General features: G+C 46.4%; 1 protein-coding gene across 5 annotated transcripts in view; it reads left to right on the top strand.

The window, feature by feature from the left end:
• Positions 1–26879, top strand: part of LOC147110292 (sodium/myo-inositol cotransporter 2-like) — a 126600-nt gene that overhangs the window by 64144 nt on the left and 35577 nt on the right. For all 5 annotated transcript variants that reach the window (XM_086000130.1, XM_086000131.1, XM_086000132.1 and 2 more), the window contains 3 exons: positions 8337–8542; positions 13806–13941; positions 20732–20839. In XM_086000130.1, the coding sequence (XP_085856256.1) occupies positions 8337–8542; positions 13806–13941; positions 20732–20839 (450 nt within the window). The remainder of the gene's footprint in view (positions 1–8336; positions 8543–13805; positions 13942–20731; positions 20840–26879) is intronic.

Raw genomic sequence — 26879 nt, 5'->3', positions numbered from 1 at the left:
AGACATACGGGCTGTTACGAAATTTAATCACTCCAGCCAAACCAAAGGACAAGACTTTTAAAGAAATTGTTGATACCCTGCAGGAGCATTTAAACCCAACACCGCTGCTGATAGCGGAACGATTCAAGTTCTTCAAGAGAAATCAACACAAGAATGAAAGTAACGCTGATTACCTAACCGAATTAAGAAAGCTATCAAAGTACTGCCAATTCGGAGCAGGACTATCGGATTATCTTCGAGACAAATTTGTTTGCGGTCTCTTAAGTGAAGGAACACAAAAAAGACTGCTTTCTGAAAAAGATTTAACATTGGACAAAGCTTTCAGTATGGCTGTATCATACGAAGCAGCAGCAAAAGGAGCTGCAGAGATACAACAAGAGACACAGGACTTCGGCACCCATAAAATGACACAGGAGTTCGGAAGATGTTATCGCTGCGGCAGATCCACCCATAACCAGAGGGACTGCTGGTTCAAGGGCAAAGCATGCAGGCAATGTGGTAAGATTGGACACATTGCACGGGTATGCCAATCTGGACAAAATAAATCCACTGACAGAAAACAAAAAATCAATAAAGAAAAGTACAGGAAGGTACAAATGATGACGGACAATAGCTCCGAAGACCAGAATAGCGATAGCGACTCCGGAAACAAGAGACTAAGCTGTCTCAAATTACATAATGTACTTGCCAAAGAGGATTACCAAACCATTTGGGTTACCCTCACAATAGCAGGGTCCCCAGTTAAAATGGAGCTAGATACAGGATCAGCTCTAACTGTAATAAATCGACGAGATTACGAGAGGCTATTTTCGCATATACCTCTAAAAGACACATCCATTATCTTAAAAACATATACGGGGCAGAAAGTCTACCCCAAAGGAAAAATAAGGGTGCCTGTGGTATACAACGGCAAAGAAATACAAAAGTTGTATTTATACATTCTACAAGATGGTGGTCCACCGTTGTTGGGACGTGAATGGATAAGGAAGATACGTTTAGACTGGCACTCCATTCAGGCACTGACGGTGACCAGTAAGGAAAAAAACAATGATGACATCATACCTGAACGATTAAAAGACATCTTGGCCAACGCCAAAGAAGTGTTTCAAGAGAAACTAGGAACCTTGAAAGGCATCACCGCCTCAATAAAAGTGGAAGATACAGCAATTCCAAAATTTTTTAAGGCAAGACCGGTGCCATACGCAATACGTCCAGCAGTCGAGGCAGAGCTGAAGAATTTGGAAAAGGCAGGCGTATTATCCAAAATAGATTGGAGCGAATGGGCAACACCCACCGTTCCAGTCATGAAAAAAACATTGAAAAATAACTCTGAGGAACAGAAAAAAATTCGCATCTGTGGGGACTTTAAGGTGACTGTAAACCCGGTCCTTCACACGGTACAGTATCCTCTTCCGAGGATAGAAGATATTTTCGCCTCACTATCCGGAGGGAAACGTTTCACAAAAATTGACTTGGCACAGGCATATCTACAGATGGAGGTTGAGGAGACCTCTAAAAAGTATCTCACAATAAACACACACAAAGGCCTGTACCAGTACAATCGACTGGTTTTTGGAATAGCATCAGCCCCAGCTATCTGGCAAAGAGCTATGGAGCAAGTCCTGCAAGGGATTCCGGGGACTCAATGCTACCTAGACGACATCCTTATAACAGGAGAAAACGACAACGAGCACCTTGCCAATTTGGAGCAGGTGCTCACTAGGCTGAAAGAACGGGGCCTACGAGCAAATCGCCCCAAGTGCGAATTTTTCCAAAATCAGATATCATATTGTGGCCACATAATTAATAAGGAAGGGTTGCATAAGTCACCTGAAAAAATTGAAGCAGTTATAAAAGCCCCAGCACCTGAAAATGTTTCACAATTAAGGTCATTCCTGGGATTAATAAATTACTATCATAAATTTTTACCGAACTTATCAACTATTCTACACCCTCTTAATGATCTTCTACAGACAGGAGTGATTTGGAAATGGAACGAAGACTGTAAACGTGCCTTCCATAAATGTAAAGACTTAATCACATCCGAGAAAATTTTGGCTCATTACAACCCATCACTACCAATCAGACTGGCGTGCGATGCATCCCCTTACGGCATAGGAGCGGTATTGTCCCATAGATTCCCTGATGGCTCGGAACGGCCGATAGCTTTTGCGTCACGCTCATTGAACTCAGCTGAGCGTAACTATGCCCAGATAGACAGGGAAGCACTCAGCCTGGTATGGGGAGTGAAGAAATTCAACCATTACCTGCACGGACAAAAATTTACCTTGCTGACTGACCATCAACCCCTCATCTCCATATTCAACCCTAAAAAAGGTGTCCCCATTATGACGGCACAAAGACTACAGAGATGGTCCCTTTTTCTAGGGGCACACCAATACAACATTGAATACAAAGGGTCAAAACAGCATGGGAATGCTGACGGTTTATCACGCCTACCGTTGCCAACGATAGAAGAGGCACCTACAGTAGACCCAGTAGAGATATTCCACTCTACCATAGTGGAATGTCTACCGGTGACAAATTCTGCCATTGAAAGGGAGACAAGAAATGACCCTACTCTCTCACGGGTCTACGATTTAACAGTGAAGGGATGGCCAGCACATGGCGAACCACTGTTGCCAGCATTCTCGCAAAGAAGAGAACAGCTGTCAGTGTGCCGAGGAACCTTGATGTGTGGATCCAGAGTGGTGATTCCACCCAAACTCCAGGATAAAGTGCTAAAGGAGCTTCACGAGGGGCATCTGGGTGGAGTGAAAATGAAGAACCTAGCTAGGGCGTTTGTATGGTGGCCAGGTATCGATGGAGACATCGAAGACATGACCAAGAGCTGCCTAGGATGCCAGAAGGTCCAAAATGCTCCGCCACAGGCCCCTCTACATCCATGGGAGTGGCCCTCATCTCCATGGCAACGGGTACACATTGATTTCGCTGGTCCATTTATGGACTCAATGTTTCTAATCGCTGTGGACGCCCATTCGAAATGGCCAGAGGTCATTAAAATGTCCTCCACCACCACGGAGAAAACTATTGCAGTCCTAAGAACCATCTTCGCCAGGAATGGGTTGCCAGAACAGATCTGTTCCGACAATGGCCCACAGTTTGTGTCTGAGGATTTCCGGAGGTTCCTGAAGAATAATGGGGTGAAACATTACACATCTGCCCCATATCATCCAGCCACAAATGGATTGGCTGAGAGGTTTGTTCAGACCTTTAAAAAGGCCATAAAGGCAATGTATAATGACGACATACCACTGCAACACAAGGTGGATAACTCCTGTTTGCTTACCGGAATGCAACACATGCAGTAACCAACCAAACTCCAGCTGTACTGTTTTTTAACCGGAGACTAAGATGTCGCTTGGATTTGCTCAAACCAAACATAAGACGAGATGTTGAGGATAAGCAGTTCCAGCACATAAATGAGAAGCCAACCAGGAGCTTCAAGATAGGGCAACCAGTCTTGGCCCGCGACTACCGAACAGAAAAATGGCAGCCAGGCACGATATGCACACAGCAGGGACCACTAATGTACACAGTGGACGTTGGAGAGAGCATCGTGAGACGCCATGCTGACCAGATTCTAGAGTCACAGGAACAAGCCAAACCTGTACCACAAGCATGTGCACCTGGTAATGAGCCCAAAGTACAGATTGCGTCTACCTCAGAAGCAGGGGTATTGGAAGCTGATGAACCAACCAATGACAATGAGCCAGAATTGACTCCACCACCAGAACAGGATACTCGAGAAAGGCGCTATCCAGTCCGGATCAGGAAGCCTCCTCAAAGACTGAACTTATAAATGACTATTTCAGTTGATGTATATATTACTGAGAAAATTGTAATTGTAATTAGTTATTATTTAGTTGTTAAATGAATGTTATGTACTGTTTATCTAAAAGGGGAGGAATTGTTGTGTATGTACCTTTAAGGGAATAACTGGTCTTAGACTGCAGTACCGGCAGTGACCACCCCTGTATAAAAGGCCCTAGCAGGCCATGATAACAGGGCACTTAGAAAATAATAATAGGATTGGGCAGAGTCAACACGGATTTATGAAAGGGAAATCGTGTTTGATAAATCTGTTAGAGTTTTTTAAGGTTGTAACTAGCATAGTAGATAAGGGGGAACCAGTGGATGTGGTGTATTTGGATTTTCAGAAGGCATTCGATAAGGTGCCACACAAGAGGTTATTAAAGAAAATTAGGGCTCATGGGATTGGGGTATATACTAGCATTGATTGAGGATTGGTTAACGGACAGAAAACAGAGAATAGGAATTGGCTGGCTGTAACTAGTGGGATACCGCAAGGATCAGTGCTTGGGCCTCAGCTATTCACAAGCTACATCAATGATTTGGATGAGGAGACCAAATGTAATATATCCAAGTTTGCTGATGATACAAAGCTGGGTGGGAATGTAAGTTGTGAGGAGGATGCAAAGAGGCTTCAAGGGGATATAGACAGGCTAAGTGAGTGGGCAAGAACATGGCAAATGGAATATAATGTGGAGAAATGTGAAGTTATCCATTTTGGTAGGATAAATAGAAAAGCAGAGTATTTTTTAAATCGTAAGAGATTGGGAAATGTTGGTGTTCAGGGGGACCTGGGTGTCCTTGTACATGAATCACTGAAAGTTAACATGGAGGTCCAGCAAGCAATTAGGAAAGCAAATGGTATGTTGGCCCTTATTACAAGAGGATTTGAGTATAAGAGTAAAGACGTCTTACTGCAATTATATAGGGCCCTGGTGAGACCACACCTGGAGTACTGTGTACAGTTTTAGTCTTCTTACCTAAGGAAGGATACACTTGCCATAGAGGGAGTGCAACGAAGGTTCACCAGACTGGTTCCTGGGATGGGGGGATTGTCCTATGAGGAGAGATTGAGTAGACTAGGCCTATATTCTCTAGATTTTAGAAGAATGAGAGGTGATCTCATTGAAACATATAAAATTCTTACAGGGCTTGACAGGGTAGATGCAGGGAGGATGTTTCCCCTGGCTGGGGAGTCTAGAACCAGGGGTCACAGTCTCAGAATAAGAGGTCGGCCATTTAGGACTGAGATGAGGAGAAATTTCTTCACTCAGAGGGTGGTGAATCTTTGGAATTCTCTACCCCAGAGAGCTGTGGAGGCTCAGTCGTTGAGTATATTCAAGACAAAGATCGATAGATTTTTGAATATTAAGGGAATCAAGGGATATGGGGCTAGTGCAGGAAAGTGGAGTTGAGGTAGAAGATCAGCCATGATCTTACTGAATGGCGGAGCGGGCTCGAAGGGCCAAATGGCCGAATGCTGCTCCTATTTCTTATGTTCTTATGTTCCTATTCTTCGAAATCATGCTATAGGATCTTTTATGTCCACCTGAGAGGGTAGACGTGGGTCTCGGTTTAAGGTCTCATCCGAAAGATGCCCCTTAACTTCAGAACCTATAGCACTTTCAAATCTTTTGTCAAAAAACTCACAAGCTATTTTAAGAAAAATGTCTCCAAAAGTTCTATACAGTTTTACCCAAGAGCACCGGAGGATCCCTTTAAATAGTGTTTCAAATAGCTGCCTCAGGATTTGTACAGCCCATAATTGGTGGGCGGGAGCAGGAAGTGGTGTTTATCCAGCAATAAGGTGTAATGACATCACTTGATCCGGATTTGAATTTATTCATGAGGCTCCCACCTGTTTCAGATGAAAGCTCCGGTTGCCAGGATTAATGTCCCTCCTCCGGTGGGAGGAACAGATGTTTTATCTCCTGCTTGCTACTGCCCTGTCTTTAAGTGCAAAGGGGTGGTAAGGAGATGAAAATCGTCCCCCATCCATGTATCTATTTGACAACTCTAGTAACTCCAGGGTTCCCTGTACCTGTGATTCCTCTCTCCATCTACTGCCCCTGTGTATGGTCACCCACTTCTCTTTTACTACACTATTCCTGTGCCCTGAACTGTCTAGCGCTGCTTCTTTGATCACCACATTCTGGCAAGTTCAATTATTTCAATGGAAATAAAAATGGGGAAAGATGTAAAACGGGCTGCCGATTCGCTGTCACTTGTTTTACATAATTGCACAAAGTCAAAATCTGCTCCATTCAGTGTTGAGGAAATATTCCAGCCTTCACTCCTGTCTTTTTCATTTAATAGTCTGCTGTACCAGCACTAAATGTTCTATTTTTTAGTATCATATTTAATCTAATCTCCTTATTCATCCATGGAACCCCAATTCTTGCAACTGATTTGTGCAGCACCTGAATCCTATTCTTACCTACATTGTTGGTGCTAATATGAAGCACAAGTTCTGGCTGACCCCTCTCCATTTCCAGGGGCTTCTGCCCTGCTTTATTATTTAACTTATCCTGAAACTTGGGAGTGAGCACACCATTCCGAGCTCAAGTTTAGTATTGCAGAGCAAATGTCTACTCCTCTTACTATCGAATCTGCCACGACCGCTATTTTGCTGCACCTAACTCCACCCCCTTTGGCAATCACTTTTCCATGGCTGCTGCCCTTCCCCAAGACATTGCCCATGAAAAAAAGTATTCAGTATTGAAAACGTATTTGCAAAGGCAGTGCCCTCGGGTATCTCTGCACTTCCTTCCTATATCTTTTCCCATCTCAATAGATGGTTATCCACTTCCAATCATCATTCTCTATCTGCTTGTTGGGTAACCACCTCTTGGAGAATGTGTTCCAGAAATTCCTCCATGTGGCAGAGTACTTAAAATTTCAGTGAATGCAGTTGGAGACATTTCCTAAAAGTGTGTTTACTCTGATTGCTCAAACCATCCAGGAGTTCCCGTATGTGAGAGATTTTGTAGAATGGACCTATACTCTCTGGAATTTAGAAGAATGAGAGGTGATCTCATTGAAACATACAAGATTCTGAGGGGGATTGACAGGGTAGATGCTGAGAGGTTGTTTCCCCTGGCTGGAGTGTCTAGAACTAGGAGTCATAGTCTCAGGAATAGGGGTCGGCCATTTAAGACCGAGATGAGGAGGAATTTCTTCACTCAGAGGGTTGTGAATCTTTGGAATTCTCTGCCCCAGAGGGCTGTGAATGCTGAGTCTTTGAGTATATTCAAGGCTGAGATCGATAGATTTTAGGATTCTAGGGGAATCAAGGGATATGGAGATCGGGCGGGAAAGTGGAGTTGATGTCGATGATCAGCCATGATCTTATCGAGGGGCCGTATGGCCGACTGCTTCTTATTTCTTATGCTCTTATGTTCTTATATCTGGCAGGATTCAGGAGCTCCCATATCTGGCAGGATTCACACAACACAGGGTGCCGCTGTTCTGCCATTGTAACCTATTGAAAATGTATTTAACTCATGCTATAAAAAATATAAACATTTAAAATTATAATACAAGATATCAAAGTCAAAAACAATGAGTCTATTTATAATATAATCTTGAGAGCCAATCTTGAGGGAGAAGCTGAACGTTATACAGCAAAATAAATTTGTAAAATCCAGTCTCAGCTCCACCTATATAGATTAGAAACAAAAAACAATTAATGGAGCAATTTTAATCCAATGCTTAATAAGCAAGGGCCCATAGTACAAGTGTCCATAATTTGGCACTGCAAAAACTCACTAAGAGAAGTACAGGATAGCTAAGTTGGGAGTTGGGAGATGGAAATATTATACTGGTGCAGCAGGATGTTCGCTTCTAAGGTTGGGGCACAGGAGAATTGTTGGGGAAGTCTAGGTTTAATTTGTGCTGTATCTGACCTGGGAATGCTAGATGATGACTCTCTGTGCTTGAAATAGAAAGTGCCCCATTCCCGAGCACTGACACCCCTCACCTTGATGATCACCACCAATATTCTTCTACCATAGCCTAGAAACAGAAACCAGTGATGCCCCACATAGTGAGCTCTTAATTCAGCCACAACTTCAAATGGAGAATGTTGATCAGAGGACAAGAAAGGAAACTATCAGGAGAGTTACTAGTAACTTATCTCGAGCTTGTCCCAGCAGTGAGCTCAGATTAGCAACCATGTGGAATGAACAAGTTGCCTGCTCACCTTGTTGGCTTGAGGAACAGAACAGGAAGAACATAAAAGTGGGGGGGGAGGGGGGAAAGAAAGGGATTAAAAATGGGGTAGTAAAGAAAGGTAGAACAAAAGCTGAATTTTCATTGGAAAGTTTTTGTATGAAAATTGTGTCCTGGAAATCATTTAAAAGGAATGTTAATTTTAAAAACTCTGTTAGATACCTAATAACTGGCTGTATTATATGGCTAGTGTGCCACAAATTAAGTGTCCATTTAACTGTATGAAAGTGTAACAAATACTTTGTTCAGTAAATTAAATCTTTGTTTTATAGCTTTTGTACGTGTCGAGGGCTACTCAAGCCTCAAGAAGAAATACTTTATGGCGATGCCCACTATCCATAATCCTAACTCAACCTGTGGCCTACCAAGTGATGATGCCTTTCACATTTTTCAGGATCCTATTAATTCTGACTTTCCTTGGCCAGGTGTAATATTTGGAATAACTGTACTTTCCATTTGGTATTGGTGCACAGACCAGGTAACACATTTACATATACAGAGTAAACAAAGTTCAAATACTGGCAGTATTATTGATTTTTGATCAGCTGGGTGTCTGACACACACAGAAACCCATCACCATAGTTAAGAGACTCCAAACCAAGCTACGAAGAATTTCACACAGGTAGCGATTCTCCTTGTCCGATATGGTGCATACTCTCTTCTTTTCGGGACACACTTTACTTACATAAATTCAGAAAACTTAGGCATAGAACCAAGGCTCCAATTATGCACAGGGATAGTACTGGAGTTTAACAAGCTAAAACCATACAGCTTAACAGCACAGAGCACTGGGAAGTTTTCCACCCTGCCCATGAGTTAAAATGAGATTCCAACCCATTAGGATGTCAGTGCATACAAAGATATAAAGATTATGGGGGAAAAATTCAGTATCGCCCCATTTGGGGCGCGATTATCGGCTGTGCGCAAAGTTTAGCGCCTGGTGCTAATTATCGCCTCCGACTACAAATTTGGCTTTTACCACCCTTGGAGGTGATTGGAGCGCTAAATCAGGCGCTACACACCTGTCTTAAGGCGCAAAGGCCGAGGAGCAAGGCGCTAATTCAGAGCACGGGTGCAGCGCAGGTGCTGTCAGTTAGCGATTGGACACAGACACACTGGCGCCGGCTGTTAAATCCGTGTATCTTGATGTTGTGTGTCCTTCAATACTTAGACAAGAGACTGCAGAGAACAATCAACAGGTGTTTACTGGATGAGGGTTACTCTAAAAACTAACTGTACAGATCCCTACTCGGGGTTATATACAGGTGTGGTCACTGCCGGTACTACAGTATACAGGAGCTGTAAAAAGTAGTTCTCCCCTTAAAGGTACATACACTACACCGGCCAGTTCTTAAAGGGGAGGGTCGATCTTGCTCTCCAGCCACACCCTGCTCATTGGAGCCTTGAATCTCGGCCTGGAGAGACCTGTGGCTAAATCTTGCAGCCAAGGACTATGAAGAAGGCCAGGGAGCGAGCGAGTGGGCCTTGGAGGCTCTGGTTGGCGCGGTGGAGCGCAGAAGATCAATACTGTACCCAGAGAGTGGCAGGAGGCCTTTGCCACGTGAGTACGCAAGAGTGTGGAGGGAGGTGGCTCTGAGAGTCTCCTCCAGGAGCATGGTGCCCAGGGTCCATATACAATGTAGAAAAAAGTTCAACAACCTCGCTCGGGTCGTCAGGGTGAGTGGCTTTTTTTCAATACCTCTCCATCCCTCCATCTCAACCTCACTCTATGGCCAGAGGGTCTTAAAACCCCAATGCCCAACACTCATCCAACACCTATGGCCCTCTCATGAAACACACACGCACATTCCACACTTTGCATACAGTAATGGCTATTCACCTATGGGAGGCACATCAGGCAAGACCATGGCTGTATATTTACTCAGACACCGTCCTTTTTCTTGCAGGCCAAGCTGTCTCATAATAGGAGACAGCAGCAACGGATGGGTGGAAGGCGGCCTCAGCTGCAACCTTCAGCGATCTTGAGGCGCGCGTCCAGAGGATTGTGGCAAGCCGGGTGATCGATCCCGTCGCCACTGGAGACGCCGACCCCGTTCTGGACAGCAATGGTAAGATCATCACCTTTTTGTCCTCTCTCCTTCCACTTGTCCCTCACAACACTAGCCTCTGACACTTTAAATCCAACTTACCAAATCGCTGCACTCATTCCTCCCTTACTACCACCCTGACCTCACGCTAAAGCCACTCTTGTACCTCCCTGCTTTCAGATGGTGATTCACCAGCTGAGGAGACGGGCCCTCAAGCTGCCGGTGGGAGTGAAGCTGCAGGTGAGGAGGAAGATGAAGCCGGAGCATCAGCGCCACCCTCTCCCGAGGAAGCCCATGCCCACACTGAGAACACGCTTTCCCTGGAGGGGAGCAGGGGGGAAGGGTCTGATGAGGGTGAAGCTCCAGGACCCAGCGGGCTGCAGCAATGCCATGGGGGTAGGGAAGCTCGGGGGCCTTCTCCCCGGGGGGAGAGTAGGCCAGCGAGTCCTGCTGCACTGGACGCAGAGGAGGAGCAGTTCATCGCTGAAATGAACACCCAGGCGGTGGACATGCACACTGAGCTCATGGGTGCAGTGGGAAGGGTGCCCGAATGCATTGAATCACTGGCAAGGAGTGTGGAACACTTCGCCGTAGCACAGGCGGATGCCACGCAAATGTTTAGTGCTGCAATTCAGTCACTGGCTGCCATGACCCCATCTCTGACTGCTCTCATGCTCTCATGCTGCCATCCTCGCTGGTTCGGACACATTTCCCCGGGGCTCTCACCACGCCACAGCAGGCCAGCAAACTGTGCTCGAGCAGATTGCTCCAGATGCTGACGTGCTGCCCCGTGGGAGTGCCAGTGTGTCGGTCGAGCAGGGAGTTGCTGTCGTCTCTCAAGATGACAGCATTCCTACTGCCACCACTGTCACTTCTCCACTGCACTTGCCACCACCTGTAGCCCAGACTGCTGCCGCCCATGCAGAGTTGGTGCAGTCTGCAGTCGGGCCCTCCAGGCCCAGAGCTGGTCGAGGCCGTCCTTCAAGGGCATCTGCAGTCTCAGGTTGTGACAATCAGCAGCCTTCCACCAGCCTTGCTGCAGCCACTGGGGTCCCATTATGGAGGAGCAGTAGGGTGGGAAGGGGGGAAGTGTGCAAGGGAAGATCACCCTCGAAGGGCAAAAAGTAGGAGGTGTGACAAAATGTTGCTCATTTTTTTATTAAAGGCCGAGGTTCGTGGTCAAACCTTTGTTCAGTGTTTTGGACATTATCTCCAGGTTGTGAGAACCAGTTATGTTAATGACTTTTTTTGTGTTTCTTTCTATTAGTTTGTCATGAGGAAATGACACACACAGAGTTTGTAAAATAAATAAGTTTTGTATTCAAAATGTACATGCTTGGTCTTTGGAATCATTGCTGCCTTGGCCGGCTTAGGGGTTGCGGGTTGGTTTCATTCATGTTGTTCTCAATGGCAGAAGCCATTTCCTCAGCAGGGGCCTAGAAGCAGCTTGCTATCAGACGTTGATGGCTGGCCCTTCCAGTTTCTACATTGTGGGCCTCCCTCCCGCCTTGGTGCTGCTGATGATCATCCTCCTCCTCTTCCTCCTCCTCCTCCTCCTCTGGTGGTGCTCCAAGGCCTGGTGGCATTGGCTGGGTCCTGAGGATTGCCAGGTTATGCAGCATGCAGCACACAACTATGAAGAGGGAGACTCGCTCAGGCAAGTACTACAGGGCTCCTCCTGAGTGGTCCAGACAGCGGAACCGTTGCTTGAGCATGCCGATTGTGTGCTCAACGATGTTCCTGGTAGCGAGATGGCTCTCGTTGTACTGCAGCTCAGCAGGGGTGTTGGGCGTACGGAGCGGTGTCATCAGCCAGGTGCACAGTGGATATCCCTTGTCCCCGAGAAGCCAACCACCTGGGTGATGCGGTGCCTGGAAAAATTCTGCCACAGTAGTCTGGCACAGGATGAATGCATCGTGGCTGCTGCCAGGATAGTGGGCATTGACAGCGAGTATCAGCTGTCTGTGGTCACAGACCAACTGCACGTTTAAGGAATGGAACCCCTTTCGGTTGCGGAAATCCTCTGCATTCTCATGCGAAGCACGCAAAGCCACATGTGTGCAGTCAATGGCGCCCTGCACCATGGGGAAGCCCGCTACCCTCGCAAAGCCCATTGCGCGTTCATGCTGCTTGGCCGGGGTCATGGGGAAAGAGATGTACTCTCGTCTCCTTTTATAGAGGGCATTTGTAACCTGACGGATGCAGCAATGGACCGCGAACTGGGAGATATTGGTGATGTCCCCAGTAGCTGATTGAAATGAGCCGGTGACATAAAAGCTCAGAGCCACTGTGATCTTCACTGCCACCGACAGAGACGTCCTGGTCCTCAGTTGAGGCTGCAGATCTGGCTGCAGCAGGTGGCAGAGCTCAGTGACCAGCTCTTTGCTGAAGCGCAGCCTTCGCAAACACTCTTCCTCAGACATATTAATGTAGGAGAATTGTTGGTGAAATACCCTGGGAGGGTAAGGTCTCCTGTACAGAGGCCTGTTGGCCCTCCTCCGTCATGATTGCCACTCTCTCTCTGTGGCCTCCGATTCTGCTGGCGCAGGATGACGCCCCCAATCAGTGCAGCCCCCATAGTCTCTTGGAAATCAAAGTTATGAAGGTCAGAAACCAAAGTACCTGCAAAGTTATGCTCAGTAGCCAAAACTACTTCACACAGCGTTGACTCAATGCAGAAGTCTCTCATTCTCTCTCTCAGAATCTCTCTCTCTCTCTCTCAGAACGAGTGTTGCAAAAATATCTACCACAGAAAAAGCCAGGAAGAGGCCCCCTTTAAATAGCGCCCTCCCAGCCCCACAGCGACTAGGGAAGCATTTCAGTCTACCTGTCGTTGGTTACGCCAGGCGGAAAGGATGGGGGCGCCACTCAATTTCTGTTCCAGGGCTCCACAAGGGCGTTGCACGCTCGAATGACGTCAAGATCTGCGTGCGCAGGAGATCGGGGCAGTATTGTTTAGCGCCGCCGCAAAATGTCCGGTCAATTTCGTGAGAGGCGCAGATATCGCCGCGCCCGGGCGTTAGTTGCTTTGCGCCCCATTAGCGCCCTCTTAAGGCGCTAACGGGAGGCACAAACCAACTGAATTTTTTCCCCTATCTACTTTGCAGGATCTTTGCTCTGTGCAAAGAGATATCCTTCTTACATCAGTGGAGTTGAGCTAGGGCTGGATTATGCCCTGGGGAACCTAAGTGAAGAGATCAGACACTTGCATTGGGTGGCACTGATGCTCATGGTGTTCTGCTGTTGTGTGGTATAAGATTGCAGCATCAGCATGCTTTTTATCAGTGTGAAATATATAAAAAGTAAAATATTACTTGTGGGGGAGTCAAAAACTAGGGGTCATAAATATACGATAGCCACTAATAAATCCAATAAGGAATTCAGGAGAAACTTCTCTACTCAGAGAATGCTGAGAATGTGGAACTTGCTACCACATGGAGCAGTAATGGCAAATAGTATAGATGCATTTCAGGGGAAGCTGGATAAGCACATGAGGGAGAAAGGATTCGAAGGATATGTTAACAGGCTGAGATGAAGTAAGGTGGGAGGAGGCTCGTGTGGAGCTTAAACACCAGCGTAGACCAGTTGGGCCGAATAGCCTGTTTCTATGCTGTAAATTCTATGAAAATGATCTTGAATTTGGGGATTTATTGGCATCTAAAGAAGTTATCTACTGCCTTGTATTGATTTCAGGTCATTGTGCAGAGGGCACTTTCTGCCAAGACAATGCTTCATGCCAAAGGTGGAGCCTTATTTGCAGCCTACTTGAAAATCTTGCCTATTTTCATAATGGTGTTTCCAGGCATGATCAGCCGAGTGCTTTTTCCCAGTAAGTAGCCTTTATGTAACAATTAAGTTGTCTGCTGAAGGTTAGGTCCTCATTTCAGTGAGGGCAAGTAACAAGAAGCACTTTCTTTTATCTGTCCCTTCATAAATCTGGGTTGGAAAGTCAGCTTCATTATTTTGATGTTTGCATCAGTATGAGCTTTCTGCACAGATCTTACCAAATGCCTTTGTTAATCCTGGAAATTACATAAACTGTGGTGAGCCTGTCTTCAAATAGCAGTTTACTAAGTGGCTGGTGGATTGTATCTTTCATTAATATCATCTCTTTGGCAGGAATCACTCTAACTCTGTGGAAAGTCATTCCACCCATTCCTTGGCCGAGTCATGGGCAAGCCTGCAGGTGTCCATTGAAAATATCTGCAAAGCTGAAACTTAGAGCAATCTTCCTTCATCAAACATTAGTGCTACACAAAGCCCTGGTTAGACCACATCTGGATACTGTGTACAGTTCTGGGCACCACACCTTAGAAAGGATATATTGGCCTTGGAATGAGTGCAGCGCAGATTTACCAGAATGTTACCAGGGCTCCAAGGGTTAAATTATGGGGAGAGATTACATAAACTAGGCTTGTATTCCCTGAAATATAGAAGGTTAAGGGGCGATTTGATTGAGGTATTTAGGATTCTGAAAGGAATTGAAAGGGTAGATGTAGTGTATGTGCTTTAAGTCAGAACTACTTTTTACAGCTCCTGTATACTGTAGTACCGGCAGTAACCACACCGGTATATTCAATTCAATTTCAATTCAAATGCTTTATTGGCATGAAAGTTTACAGGGAACCATGTTGCCAAAGCTTACATAACAAAAAGTACAGGTTTCCAACATTCTGTAGGTGTCAAACGTTTTTGACCCTCGTTGGGTACAGACAGTATTAATTTAAACAGTCGTTGACCCTCGTTGGGTGCATTCAGTATTAATTTAAAACAGTCGTTGGGTACATTCGGTATTGATTTAAACATTTTTTAGCGTATATATGCTATGGGTGTGCTCGTTAAGCTGTGCGCATGCCTCTGTACTCCAGTCAGAGATGACCCTCCTCCAGTAAAGACCTGTTGTTTGTTTATATACAGCATCCGTGTAATTCTTTATCCACTGAACCAAGGATCTAACAGTGGCGACGAGTGTTAATGCAAATCTACCTGCAACATTAAACAAAAAAAAAAAAAGTCGAGTCCAGGAACACGGGCGTCGATCGCGAGCAACCGCCCAGCAGTCAGGCAGAGATCCAACTTCGCTGGGGAGGCTGTGGAGAGCCGGGCTTGGTTCCCCAGCCACAACGAGCAGTAAGAGACCAACGACAGGTCCAGAGCAGACCCTTCCCGAGCAGCGGCGGCTGGAGCCGACCGATGGCAGAGAGAGAGAGCCGGGCAGCGTCGACGGGGTAAGAAAGAGGGTGAAGAGAGCAGGGCGCAGCCGGGGATTGATCACCGAGTGGCATCGAGGAAAAATACTGCAAACCGGAGAGAGGGCAAGAAACAGCCGGGTTCTAGACTGAGCGGCGTCGACAAATATCAAGAGAAGAACGCGCAGAGCACAGCCAGGGATCACGGGCTGATCAGGGTCCGCGGGGCGAAGCAAAGGGAGACGCCATTGAGCCGCGGAGAAGCAGGGAGAGCGCGGGAGGCGCCATTGAGCCGTGGAGAAGAAGGAAGAGCGCAGGAGATGCCATTTTGCGAAGCCGCAGCGGAGAAGACGGGCGAGCGCGGGAAGGAAGGAAAGCGCGGGAGGCGCCATTTTGTGCCAGCGGAGAAGAAGGGGAAGCGCGGGATGCGCCATTGGGGATAGTTAACGCACAACCAAGGATGCCGAAGAGTGGCAGTATCTCTACGTTCGACAATGAAGTTGAAGATTGGGCGACATATGTGGAACGCATTGAGGTGTACTGCAGGGCGAATGAAGTGCCAGATGCTAATAAAGCACTGGTTCTGTTAAATTCCATGGGTGCAAAAACTTATGGGTTATTGCGAAATCTAATAACCCCAAAGAAGCCGGTAAACAAGGATTTTGGAAGCATAGTAGAAATCCTACAGGACCACTTAAGCCCCACACCGTTGGTGATAGCAGAACGATTTAAGTTCCATAAAAGGAACCAACACAAAGACGAAAGCAACGCTGAGTACCTAACGGAACTGCGCAAGCTATCGAAATACTGCCAGTTTGGAGCGGGACTAGCAGACACGTTAAGGGACAAGTTTGTGTGTGGGCTACAAAGTGAAGGAACCCAGAAACGGCTTCTATCAGAAAAGGACCTTACGCTGGACAAAGCTTTCAATATGGCAGTATCACACGAAGCAGCCGCAAGGGGCGCTGCAGAGATACAACGGAGACCGCAAGAATACGGCACCAACGAAATGACCTATGGAACAGGGAAGTGCTATCGCTGCGGCAGAACAACACATGACCAGAAAGATTGTTGGTTCAAGGACCAAGTGTGCAGACAGTGTGGGAAAGCAGGACACATAGCAAGAGTCTGCAGGTCTGGGAAGAAAACCAACAGTAAGAAGTCTCCACAGGAGAAGTACAAAAAGGTACACCAGGTGATGGACAGTGGTTCAGACGAACAGAAAAGTGACACAGACTCCGGAAGCTGGGTTGTCTGAAACTACATAATGTAACCGAAATAGAGGATCACCAGACTATCTGGGTTACACACAAGATAGACGGAGTCCAAGTGGAAATGGAATTGGACACAGGGTCAGCTCTAACAGTCATAAATCAAAGAGACTACAAGCGGCTATTTTCACACATACCCTTGAAAGCTACAGAGATTGTCTTGAAGACGTATACGGGGCAAAAAGTCTACCCCAAAGGAAAAATAAGGGTGAAAGTGACATATAAAGGTCAGGAAATACCTAAAATGGATATATATGTATTGCCAAATGGAGGACCACCACTGCTAGGACGTGAGTGGATCCGGAAGATACATTTAGATTGGCATTCCATACAGGCACTGAAGGTGGAGGCCAAAAAGGATGACGACGTCACACCTGGACGACTGTCAAAAATGCTAACTGACGCAAAAGAAGTGTTCCAGGAGGGACTAGGAACACTAAAAGGAATAACAGCAACAATTAAAATAGAGGATAATGCAAGCCCAAAGTTTCTGAAGGCCAGACCAGTGTCTTATGCGATCAGACCAGCGGTTGAAGCAGAGCTGGAAGGGTTGGAACGTTCAGGAATACTGTCCAAAGTGGACTGGAGCGAGTGGGCTACACCCATCGTCCCTGTAATGAAGAGGTCGTTGAGTAATACACCTGGGGAACCAAAGAAGGTCCGCATCTGTGGGGATTTTAAGGTGACAGTGAACCCAGTCCTTCACACGATGCAATATCCGCTTCCACGAATTGAGGATATTTTCACCTCGCTATCTGGTGGTAAATGCTTCACCAAAATTGATCTAGCCCAGGCGTACTTGCAAATGGAGGTAGAAGAAGCTTCGAAACATTACCTTACGATCAACACCCATAAAGGTCTCTATTAATACAACCGGCTGGTGTTTGGAGTAGCCTCGGCTCTGGCTATCTGGCAAAGGGCGATGGATCAGGTCCTGCAAGGGATTCCAGGGACCCAGTGTTATTTGGACGACATCTTGGTCACGGGCGAAAATGACGGTGATCACCTCGCTAACTTGGAGAAGGTGCTCGCCAGATTAAAGGAATATGGGCTACGAGCTAATCGCCACAAGTGCGAGTTTTTCCAGAAACAGATCTCGTATTGCGGCCACGTCATCGATGAAGAGGGGTTGCATAAGTCCCCTGACAAGATTGAGGCAGTAGTCAAGGCGCCAGCACCGGAAAATGTGTCACAACTGAGGTCGTTCCTCGGGCTGGTAAACTATTACCACAAGTTCTTACCAAATTTGTCTACGGTACTACACCCGCTGAACACCCTACTGCAAACAGGGGTACCATGGGAGTGGGATGACGAACGTAGACGAGCTTTCCAGAAGTGTAAAGAATTGATCACATCAAAAGAGGTGTTGGCCCATTTCAACCCAGCACTACCAATTCGGTTGGCATGTGATGCATCACCCTACGGCATTGGAGCGGTGCTGTCGCACAAATTCCCAGATGGGTTGGAGAGGCCAGTGGCCTTTGCGTCTCGGTCACTAACCTCAGCCGAGCGCAACTACGCCCAGATTGACAGGGAGGCCCTCAGCCTAGTATGGGGAGTAAAAAAATTCAACCATTATCTGCATGGGCAGAAGTTCACCTTGCTGACTGACCACCAACCACTTGTCTCCATCTTTAATCCTAAGGGCGTGCCAGTAATGACTGCACAGCGGTTACAAAGATGGTCCCTGTTTCTAGGGGCGAATCAATATGAAATAGAATATAAAGGCACGAAACTGCATGGGAACGCTGATGGGCTATCGCGCCTGCCACTGGCTACGGTGGAGGAAGCACCAGCAGTGGACCCTATCGAGATATTTTATTCGTCGATAATTGAACGATTGCCAGTAACAAACGCGGATATAGAGAAGGAGACCCGCAATGATCCGACGCTGTCACGGGTATATGAATTGACGGTGAGGGGATGGCCAACACATGGCGACTCACTGTTGCCAGCATTCTCATCCAGAAGAGAACAGCTGTCAGTATGCCAGGGGCCAGTGATGTGTGGATCCAGAGTGGTGATTCCACCCAAGTTAAGGGAGAGCGTGCTAAAGGAGCTACATGAAGGTCATCTGGGGGGAGTGAAAATGAAAAGCCTTGCTAGGGCTTATGTGTGGTGGCCAGGAATCGATCAACAAATCGAAGACCTAACTAAGAGCTGCTTAGGATGCCAGAAGGTCCAAAATGCACCACCACATGCCCCTCTACACCCATGGGAGTGGCCCTCCTCTCCATGGCAACGGGTGCACATTGATTTCGCTGGTCCATTCATGGACTCAATGTTCTTAATAGCAGTGGATGCTCATTCAAAGTGGCCTGAGGTGATAAAGATGTCTTCAACCACTACAGAGAAAACGATTGCAGTCCTACGGACCATATTTGCCAGAAACGGTTTGCCAGAGCAGATCTGCTCTGATAATGGACCACAGTTTGTGTCCGACGAGTTCCAAAAATTCATGAAAAGGAATGGGGTAAGGCATTACACATCCGCCCTGTATCATCCAGCCACCAATGGATTGGCTGAGAGGTTTGTACAAACCTTTAAGAAGGCGATAAAGGCCATGTGCGATGAGGAAATTCCACTACAGCATAAGATGGACAATTTCTTATTAGCCTACCGAAACGCGACACATGCAGTTACCAACCAGACCCCGGCCATGATGTTCTTTAACCGAAGGTTGAGATCTCATCTGGACTTGCTCAGACCAAATGTGCGAAGAAATGTTGAGGACAAACAATTCCAGCACATCAACGAGAAGCCGACAAGGAGCTTCAATGTAGGGCAACCAGTCTTGGCCCGTGACTATCGAACAGAGAAGTGGCAACCCGGAACGATGTGTACAAGGCAGGGGCCATTAATGTACACAGTGGATGTCGGGGAGAACATTGTGAGACGCCACGTCGATCAGATCTTAGCGTCACAGGAAGGCGTCAACCCCATGTCTCGAGTACCTGGGGATGAACCCGACATACCGGTAGCATCTACTTCAGACCCAGTAGCAGTGGAACCCGATGAACTACCCGATGAAAAGGGGTCAGGATCGCCTCTGCACCAAGAACAAGAACCTCCGGAAAGGCGCTATCCCGAAAGGGTCAGGAAGCCGCCCCAAAGACTGAATCTATAAATGGACTTTTTGTTATTGAATGTACATGTAAAAATGTAATTGTTATTTGAATATTAAGGGGGTATTATTAATCTAAAAAGGGAGGAATTGTACTGTATGTGCTTTAAGTCAGAACTACTTTTTACACCTCCTGTATACTGTAGTACCGGCAGTAACCACACCGGTATATAAGCTGTGCGCATGCCTCTGTACTCCAGTCTAGAGATGACCCTCCTCCAGTAAAGACGTGTTGTTTGTTTATATACAGCATCCGTGTAATTCTTTATCCACTGAACCACGGATCTAACAGTAGAGAGAGAGAGAGGGGGAGTCTAGGACAAGGGGACAGAACCTTAAAATCAGAGCCAGTCCTTTCAGGAGAGAAGTTAGGAAACACTTCTTCACACAAAGGGTAGTAGAAGTGTGGAACTCTCTCCCACAATAAGCAGTAGATGCTAGCTCAATTAATCATTTTAAATCTGAGATCTATAGATTTTTGTTAGACAAGGGTATAAGAGGATATGGAGCCAAAGCAAGTGGATGGAGTTAAGATACAGATCAGACATGATCTCTTTTAATGGTGGAACAGGCTTGGTGGGCTGAATGACCTCCTCCTGTTCCTATGTTTGGACTTGCCAGCCATGATTATTCCTAATTTGGCAGGTCCATTGTAGCAACTAGGGCCTCTGCCTCCTAAAATGGCTTTACTTTTCCTCGTCCAACTTGAACAATATCCAGTGAAGTGTGAAGGATGCCACATGTAAAAGGAGGATTACCGATCTTGTAGGGTTTACTTCATTTTTCTACAAACCATGCTCCAACCCTGTGAGTCCTTCAGGCTTTCAGCTAGTGTACATGATACTACATTTTTAGTTCTGCTTTAGAGGTAGCATCTGTAGAAAATAACTCATATCCCTGCATAGCCCTTACTGTGTCGAAGTGGAGTAATCATATGGGACATTGAAAACATCTTTGAGTAATGTTGTATGGGCTGGTGTCCAAGCCAGGAATTCAATCTTCTGAACCTCACAAAACTTATTATTCTTGTTTTAGATCTCGTGGCTTGTGCAGATGCTGATACCTGTCGTAGAGTTTGTGGCAATCCAGTTGGTTGCACAGATATCGCCTACCCGCTGCTAGTAATGGAATTGCTGCCTGGAGGTACATTTTCAAATTAAAGTGGGAAAATAGTAAAAGTAGTTGGGTAAAATTTCTATCAATGCCAGATTGATGCTGGAAGTGGGTTGGGCTGAGACCGCTATCCGCTGCTTCAACCCTGCCATTGCCCTGTTCTAACTTCCCGGGCTAATTCGGTATTCAGGGCCGGCTCCCAGTGCTACAGCAATTCTTCCTTGGGAGCCCATTGCTGTGGGGGAAGGAAGTTGGGTGATAATGCAGCTGTCACCTGCTGCAGCAGCTTAAATGGGCAGGGCAAAATTTAAAGGTTGCAGCTGCTTTCTTATTTTAACAATGAAAAAGATTATAAATACCTCTGAATGAGCCGAGCTCAACATCAATTGGTAGTTAGAGAAGTGGGAAGCAGGAATGCAAAGAATGATGTAAGCACTCCTAATGGCTTTCCTTCGACCAACCTCTGCCTTCCTCCCACTGCAACAGACATTCAACGTCTCTTCCATCCAGAATTTCTTTCTGAATGGCAAACTAGAGGCGGAAATGAAGGGAAAACTCATAGATCTAAGTCCCCCATTTGGGAGGAGCAGAGGAAAATCAATGTGGCCATTTTATGGCACAGGAATTTGGCAAGAGGCCTCAAAACCCAGCTTCATGTCTTGTCCACCTTGGAACCACTAAAACACAGATGGTAAACTTGAGGAAAAGCACAGCTGTGAGCTCCACAAATTATTTAATGTCAATAAGGCTGTTAATGTTGATCCAGGGATCCCCTTGTTTTGTGTTTTTCCCATTAGACCATGCAAAGATATCTGGAATTTATTAAATCTGCTGGCTCCCAACAAGCCCTTCAGCCAAAATCAGAATCAGAATAAACAGTACCAGTAAAATTCACAAGCTAAATGGATGTTGAAATGTTAAAATGGAAAAAGTAAATATTATTTCTTCAGCATCTTCCACACACCTGCAATGCATCACATTCTGGGTAACCATGTAAAGGGACAACCACCCTTTAAGATGTTGGGTGATACTTTTCAGCTTCTTTCCTTTTGGTTTTCCACCCCTGCATTATAGAAAAGCCCTGCATATTTACTTGTTTCTTCTCCAGCCCAAAATAGATTTCAGACACTCAATCACACGCATAGAAGATTAATAGTAGGTTAATTCTGCGATACTGTCCGGGACACTTCCACCACGCTGTAATAAAGTTTTCTTCTGTTTTGAGCTTCAGTATTTGTTTGTTTCTTGAATTTCTTTGCATTTTTGAATGATACCTTTCATCAATAAATGTCCTATTGATCAATACCAGACCGTCACATTATCTAGTACCTGTTGTGTATGTACCTTTAAGAGAATAACTGGTCTCAGACTGCAGTACCGGCAGTGACCACCCCTGTATAAAAGGCGCTAGAGAGCCTCTGTTGTTTCGATTCATTGATGCCTTCCACCAGTAAAGATAGTTTTGTTTTCTCTCCTGCTAGTCCGTGTCTCAATCATTCACGGACTTAACACTGGCGACGAGGTAGAAAGAACTTACCTGCAACTCAGCAGCAGCTCCGACGACGTTGAAGGTCGGAAGAAAAAAAAAAGAGTCCATTGAAACTCGAGGAACGGGCGTCGACCGTCAATCATCGGGTTCAAGGCTTTGCAGGAGCGACTTTCCAGAGCCAGGCTGGGTTCCTCGGTCCGTGGTTTCCCAGCTAATCGGGCTGGTGGCAGGTAGTGCTCTGATCCTTCCTGGGCTGCAACGGGGCCGGGCAGCGAGTCGGGAAGCAAGGAGAGAGGGGTGGAGCATACAGGGCGCGGCCGGTGTTTCGAAGCTGGGCAGCGTTCGGACCTCAGAAGAGGGAGGGAAATGTCCCAGAGGGTCCGCTCCATGACGGGAAAATAATAAAAGAAAAAGAATACGCGCAAGAAACCGTGGAAAGCAGCGCTAACAACAGCGGGGAAGAAGGAAAAGCGCGGGAGGCGCCATTTTGTTAAATCGGAGAAGAAGGCAAAGCACGGGAGGCGCCATTTTAGATTTGCAAGATGCCGAAGACTGGCTGTATCACTGCTTTTGATAATACATTAGAGGACTGGACCACGTATGTGGAAAGAGTCGAGGTATATTTCGAGGCAAACGATATAGCGGAGGGGAAAAAGGCATCGATATTGTTAAACTTAATGGGCGCTAGAATGTACGGCCTATTGCGGGACCTGATTACTCCAGCCAAACCGAAGGTGAAGAGTTTTAACGAAATTGTTGCTGTTCTACAGGAGCACTTAAACCCTGCACCACTGTTGATAGCAGAAAGATTTAAATTCCACAGGAGAACTCAGCACAAAGATGATAGCAATGCTGAGTATCTTACGGAACTACGCAAGCTATCAAAGCACTGCCAGTTCGGAGCAGGACTGGCAGATACCCTACGGGACAAATTTGTCTGTGGACTCCTGAGTGAAGGAACACAGAAGAAGTTACTCGCAGAAAAAGAGCTGACGCTAGATAAGGCTTTCAGCGTGGCAGTATCGTATGAAGCAGCAGCCAGGGGAGCTGCAGAAATTCAACAAAAACCACAGGAATACGGCACCCACGAAATGACACGGGGATTTGCAAAATGTTATCGCTGCGGCAGAATTAACCATGACCAGAAGGACTGCTGGTCCAAAGACAAAATATGCAGACAATGCGGGAAGATTGGACACATTGCACGAGTTTGTAGGTCTGGGAAGAAGACCAGCGACAACAAAAAGGCTACTAAGGAACCGTACAAGAAAGTACAAAAGATGACGGACAGTAGTTCCAAAGACCAGATGAGCGATAGTGAATCCGGAAACAGAAGACTAAGCTGTCTCAAACTTCACAATGTAATCGCAAAAGAGGATCACCGAACCATTTGGGTCACTCTCACGATAGCAGGTCCCAAGTTAAAATGGAATTGGATACAGGATCAGCGCTAACCGTCATGAATCGACGAGACTACGAGCGGCTATTTTCACACATACCCTTGAGAGAGACATCCATCGTCTTGACGACGTATACGGGGCAAAAAGTATACCCCAGAGGAAAAATAAGGGTGCCTGTCGAATACAATGGCAAGAAAATACGGAAATTGTATCTCTACATACTGCCAAATGGTGGACCACCGTTATTGGGACGGGAATGGATCAGGAAGATAAACTTAGATTGGCATTCCATTCATGCAATGACGGTGGACGGTAAAAAAGATGAAAACGTCACTCCTGGACAATTGTCAACAATCTTAGCTAACGCCAAAGAGGTATTTCAACAAGAACTGGGCACGCTTAAAGGCGTAACCGCCTCGATGAAAATAGAAGAGAATGCAGTTCCCAAGTTTTTCAAAGCGAGACCGGTACCATATGCAATTCGCCCAGCTGTCGAGGCAGAGCTGGAGAATCTGGAGAAGGCGGGCGTGTTGTCTAAGGTCGACTGGAGCGAGTGGGCGACACCCATCGTTCCTGTCATGAAGAAAACGTTAACCAATAAGTCCGGAGAGCCAAGGAAGATTCGCATCTGTGGGGATTTCAAGGTGACGGTGAACCCTGTCCTTCGCACAGTACAATATCCTCTTCCAAGGATAGAAGACATCTTCGCCTCGCTGTCTGGAGGGAAGCGTTTTACAAAAATTGACCTAGCACAAGCATATTTGCAGATGGAGGTTGAAGAGTCCTCTAGGAAGTATCTCACGATAAACACTCACAAAGGTCTTTACCAGTATCATCGATTGGTATTCGGAGTAGCATCGGCTCCGGCGATATGGCAAAGAGCGATGGAACAAGTCCTGCAAGGGATTCCGGGGACTCAGTGTTACTTGGACGACATCCTTGTAACAGGTGAAGATGACAGTGAACACCTTAACAACCTAGAACAGGTGCTCACTAGACTACGGGAACATGGGCTGCGAGCCAACCGCCCCAAGTGCGAATTTTTTAAGAAACAGATATCGTATTGTGGCCACGTGATTTATGAAGAGGGGTTACATAAGTCCCCTGACAAAATTGAAGCGGTTGTTAAGGCCCCAGCGCCTGAAAATGTGTCGCAGCTGAGGTCATTCCTCGGGTTGGTGAATTACTATCATAAGTTTTTGCCGAATTTGTCGACAATTCTGCACCCACTGAACGCCCTGCTACGAACGGGGGTAGCATGGAAATGGAGCGATGATTGTAAGCGTGCTTTTCAGAAGAGTAAGGACTTAATCATTTCAAAGGAAGTATTGGCTCACTACAACCCAGCACTGCCAATCAGGCTGGCGTGTGATGCGTCTCCCTACGGCATTGGGGCGGTACTGTCACATAAATTCCTTGATGGTTCGGAGCGGCCGATAGCTTTTGCGTCACGCTCGTTAACTTCTGCCGAGCGTAACTACGCCCAGATTGACAGAGAGGCCCTCAGCCTAGTGTGGGGGGTGAAGAAGTTCAATCACTATCTGCACGGTCAAAAATTTACTCTACTAACCGATCATCAACCTCTTGTCTCCATTTTCAACCCTCAGAAGGGCGTACCGATAATGACAGCACAACGGCTGCAGAGATGGTCCCTTTTTCTAGGGGCACACCAATATGACATCGAGTACAAAGGAACTAAACAGCGTGGAAATGCTGATGGATTGTCACGTCTACCGTTGCCGTCGGTGGAAGAAGACGACCTTGCAGTGGATCCAATGGAGTTATTCCACTCGACCATAGTCGAATGTCTCCCTGTGACGAATGCAAACATAGAAAAGGAAACACGGAATAACCCGACACTATCACGGGTCTATGATTTAACGGTGAAGGGATGGCCAGCACATGGCGAACCACTGCTGCCAGCATTCTCGCCGAGAAGAGAACAGCTGTCAGTGTGCAGAGGAACCTTGATGTGTGGATCCAGAGTAGTAATTCCACCTAAGTTGACGGATAGAGTGCTCAATGAGCTTCATGAGGGTCATCTGGGTGGGGTAAAAATGAAGAGCTTAGCCAGAGCATTTGTGTGGTGGCCGGGAATCGATAGAGAAATCGAAGAGATGACCAAGAGCTGTGCAGGATGCCAGAAGGTCCAAAACGCCCCACACAAGCTCTTCTGCATCCATGGGAGTGGCCCTCATCTCCATGGCAAAGGGTGCACATTGATTTTGCTGGTCCCTTCATGGACTCGATGTTTTTAATTGCGGTGGATGCACATTCAAAGTGGCCAGAGGTAATAAAAATTTCCTCAACCACCACGGAAAAAACTATCACAGTTTTACGAACCATATTCGCCAGGAATGGGCTGCCTGAACAGATTTGCTCTGACAATGGACCACAGTTTGTGTCTGAAGAGTTCCGGAGGTTCTTAAAGAACAATGGTGTTAAACATTACACATCTGCCCCATATCATCCAGCCACTAATGGATTGGCCGAGAGGTTTGTCCAAACATTCAAGAAGGCTATCAAGGCAATGTGTAATGAAGATATACCCCTACAACACAAGGTGGACAACTTCTTGTTTGCCTACCGGAATGCGACACATGCGGTTACCAACCAAACTCCAGCCATGATGTTCTTCAATCGAAGACTACGGTGCCGCTTGGATTTGGTTAAGCCAAACGTCCGAAGAGATGTGGAGAACAGGCAGTTTCAGAATATGAATGAAAGGCCGACCAGGAGTTTTAAGATAGGTCAACCAGTTTTGGCCCGGGACTACCGCACTGAGAAATGGCAGCCAGGAACGATTTGTACACGACAAGGACCTCTCATGTATACCATGGACGTTGGGGAGAGCATTGTAAGACGACATGCTGACCAGATTCTAGAGTCACTGGAAAACGGCAACTCCACACCACGATCTGATACACCTGGTAATGAAATTGACGTTCCAATTGCAGCTACCGCAGACCTGGTAATATTGGAAGATGAACCAAACAACGACATTGATTCTGACTCAACATTGCCAGAAGAACCTGATACCCCAAAGAGGCGTTATCCAGACAGAATCAGGAAGCCTCCTCAAAGACTGAACTTATAATTGCTTAAACTTAACCAATGTATCTAGCAACAGTAATTGTGATTGTAATTCGTTATCATTAGTTGTTAAATGAATGTTATGTAC

Source organism: Somniosus microcephalus, chromosome 11, assembly GCF_052327205.1.
Source record: "Somniosus microcephalus isolate GS21.2 chromosome 11, FLI_Smic_1.0, whole genome shotgun sequence".
NCBI lineage: Eukaryota > Metazoa > Chordata > Chondrichthyes > Squaliformes > Somniosidae > Somniosus > Somniosus microcephalus.
This window is presented reverse-complemented; position numbering and strand designations above follow the sequence as displayed.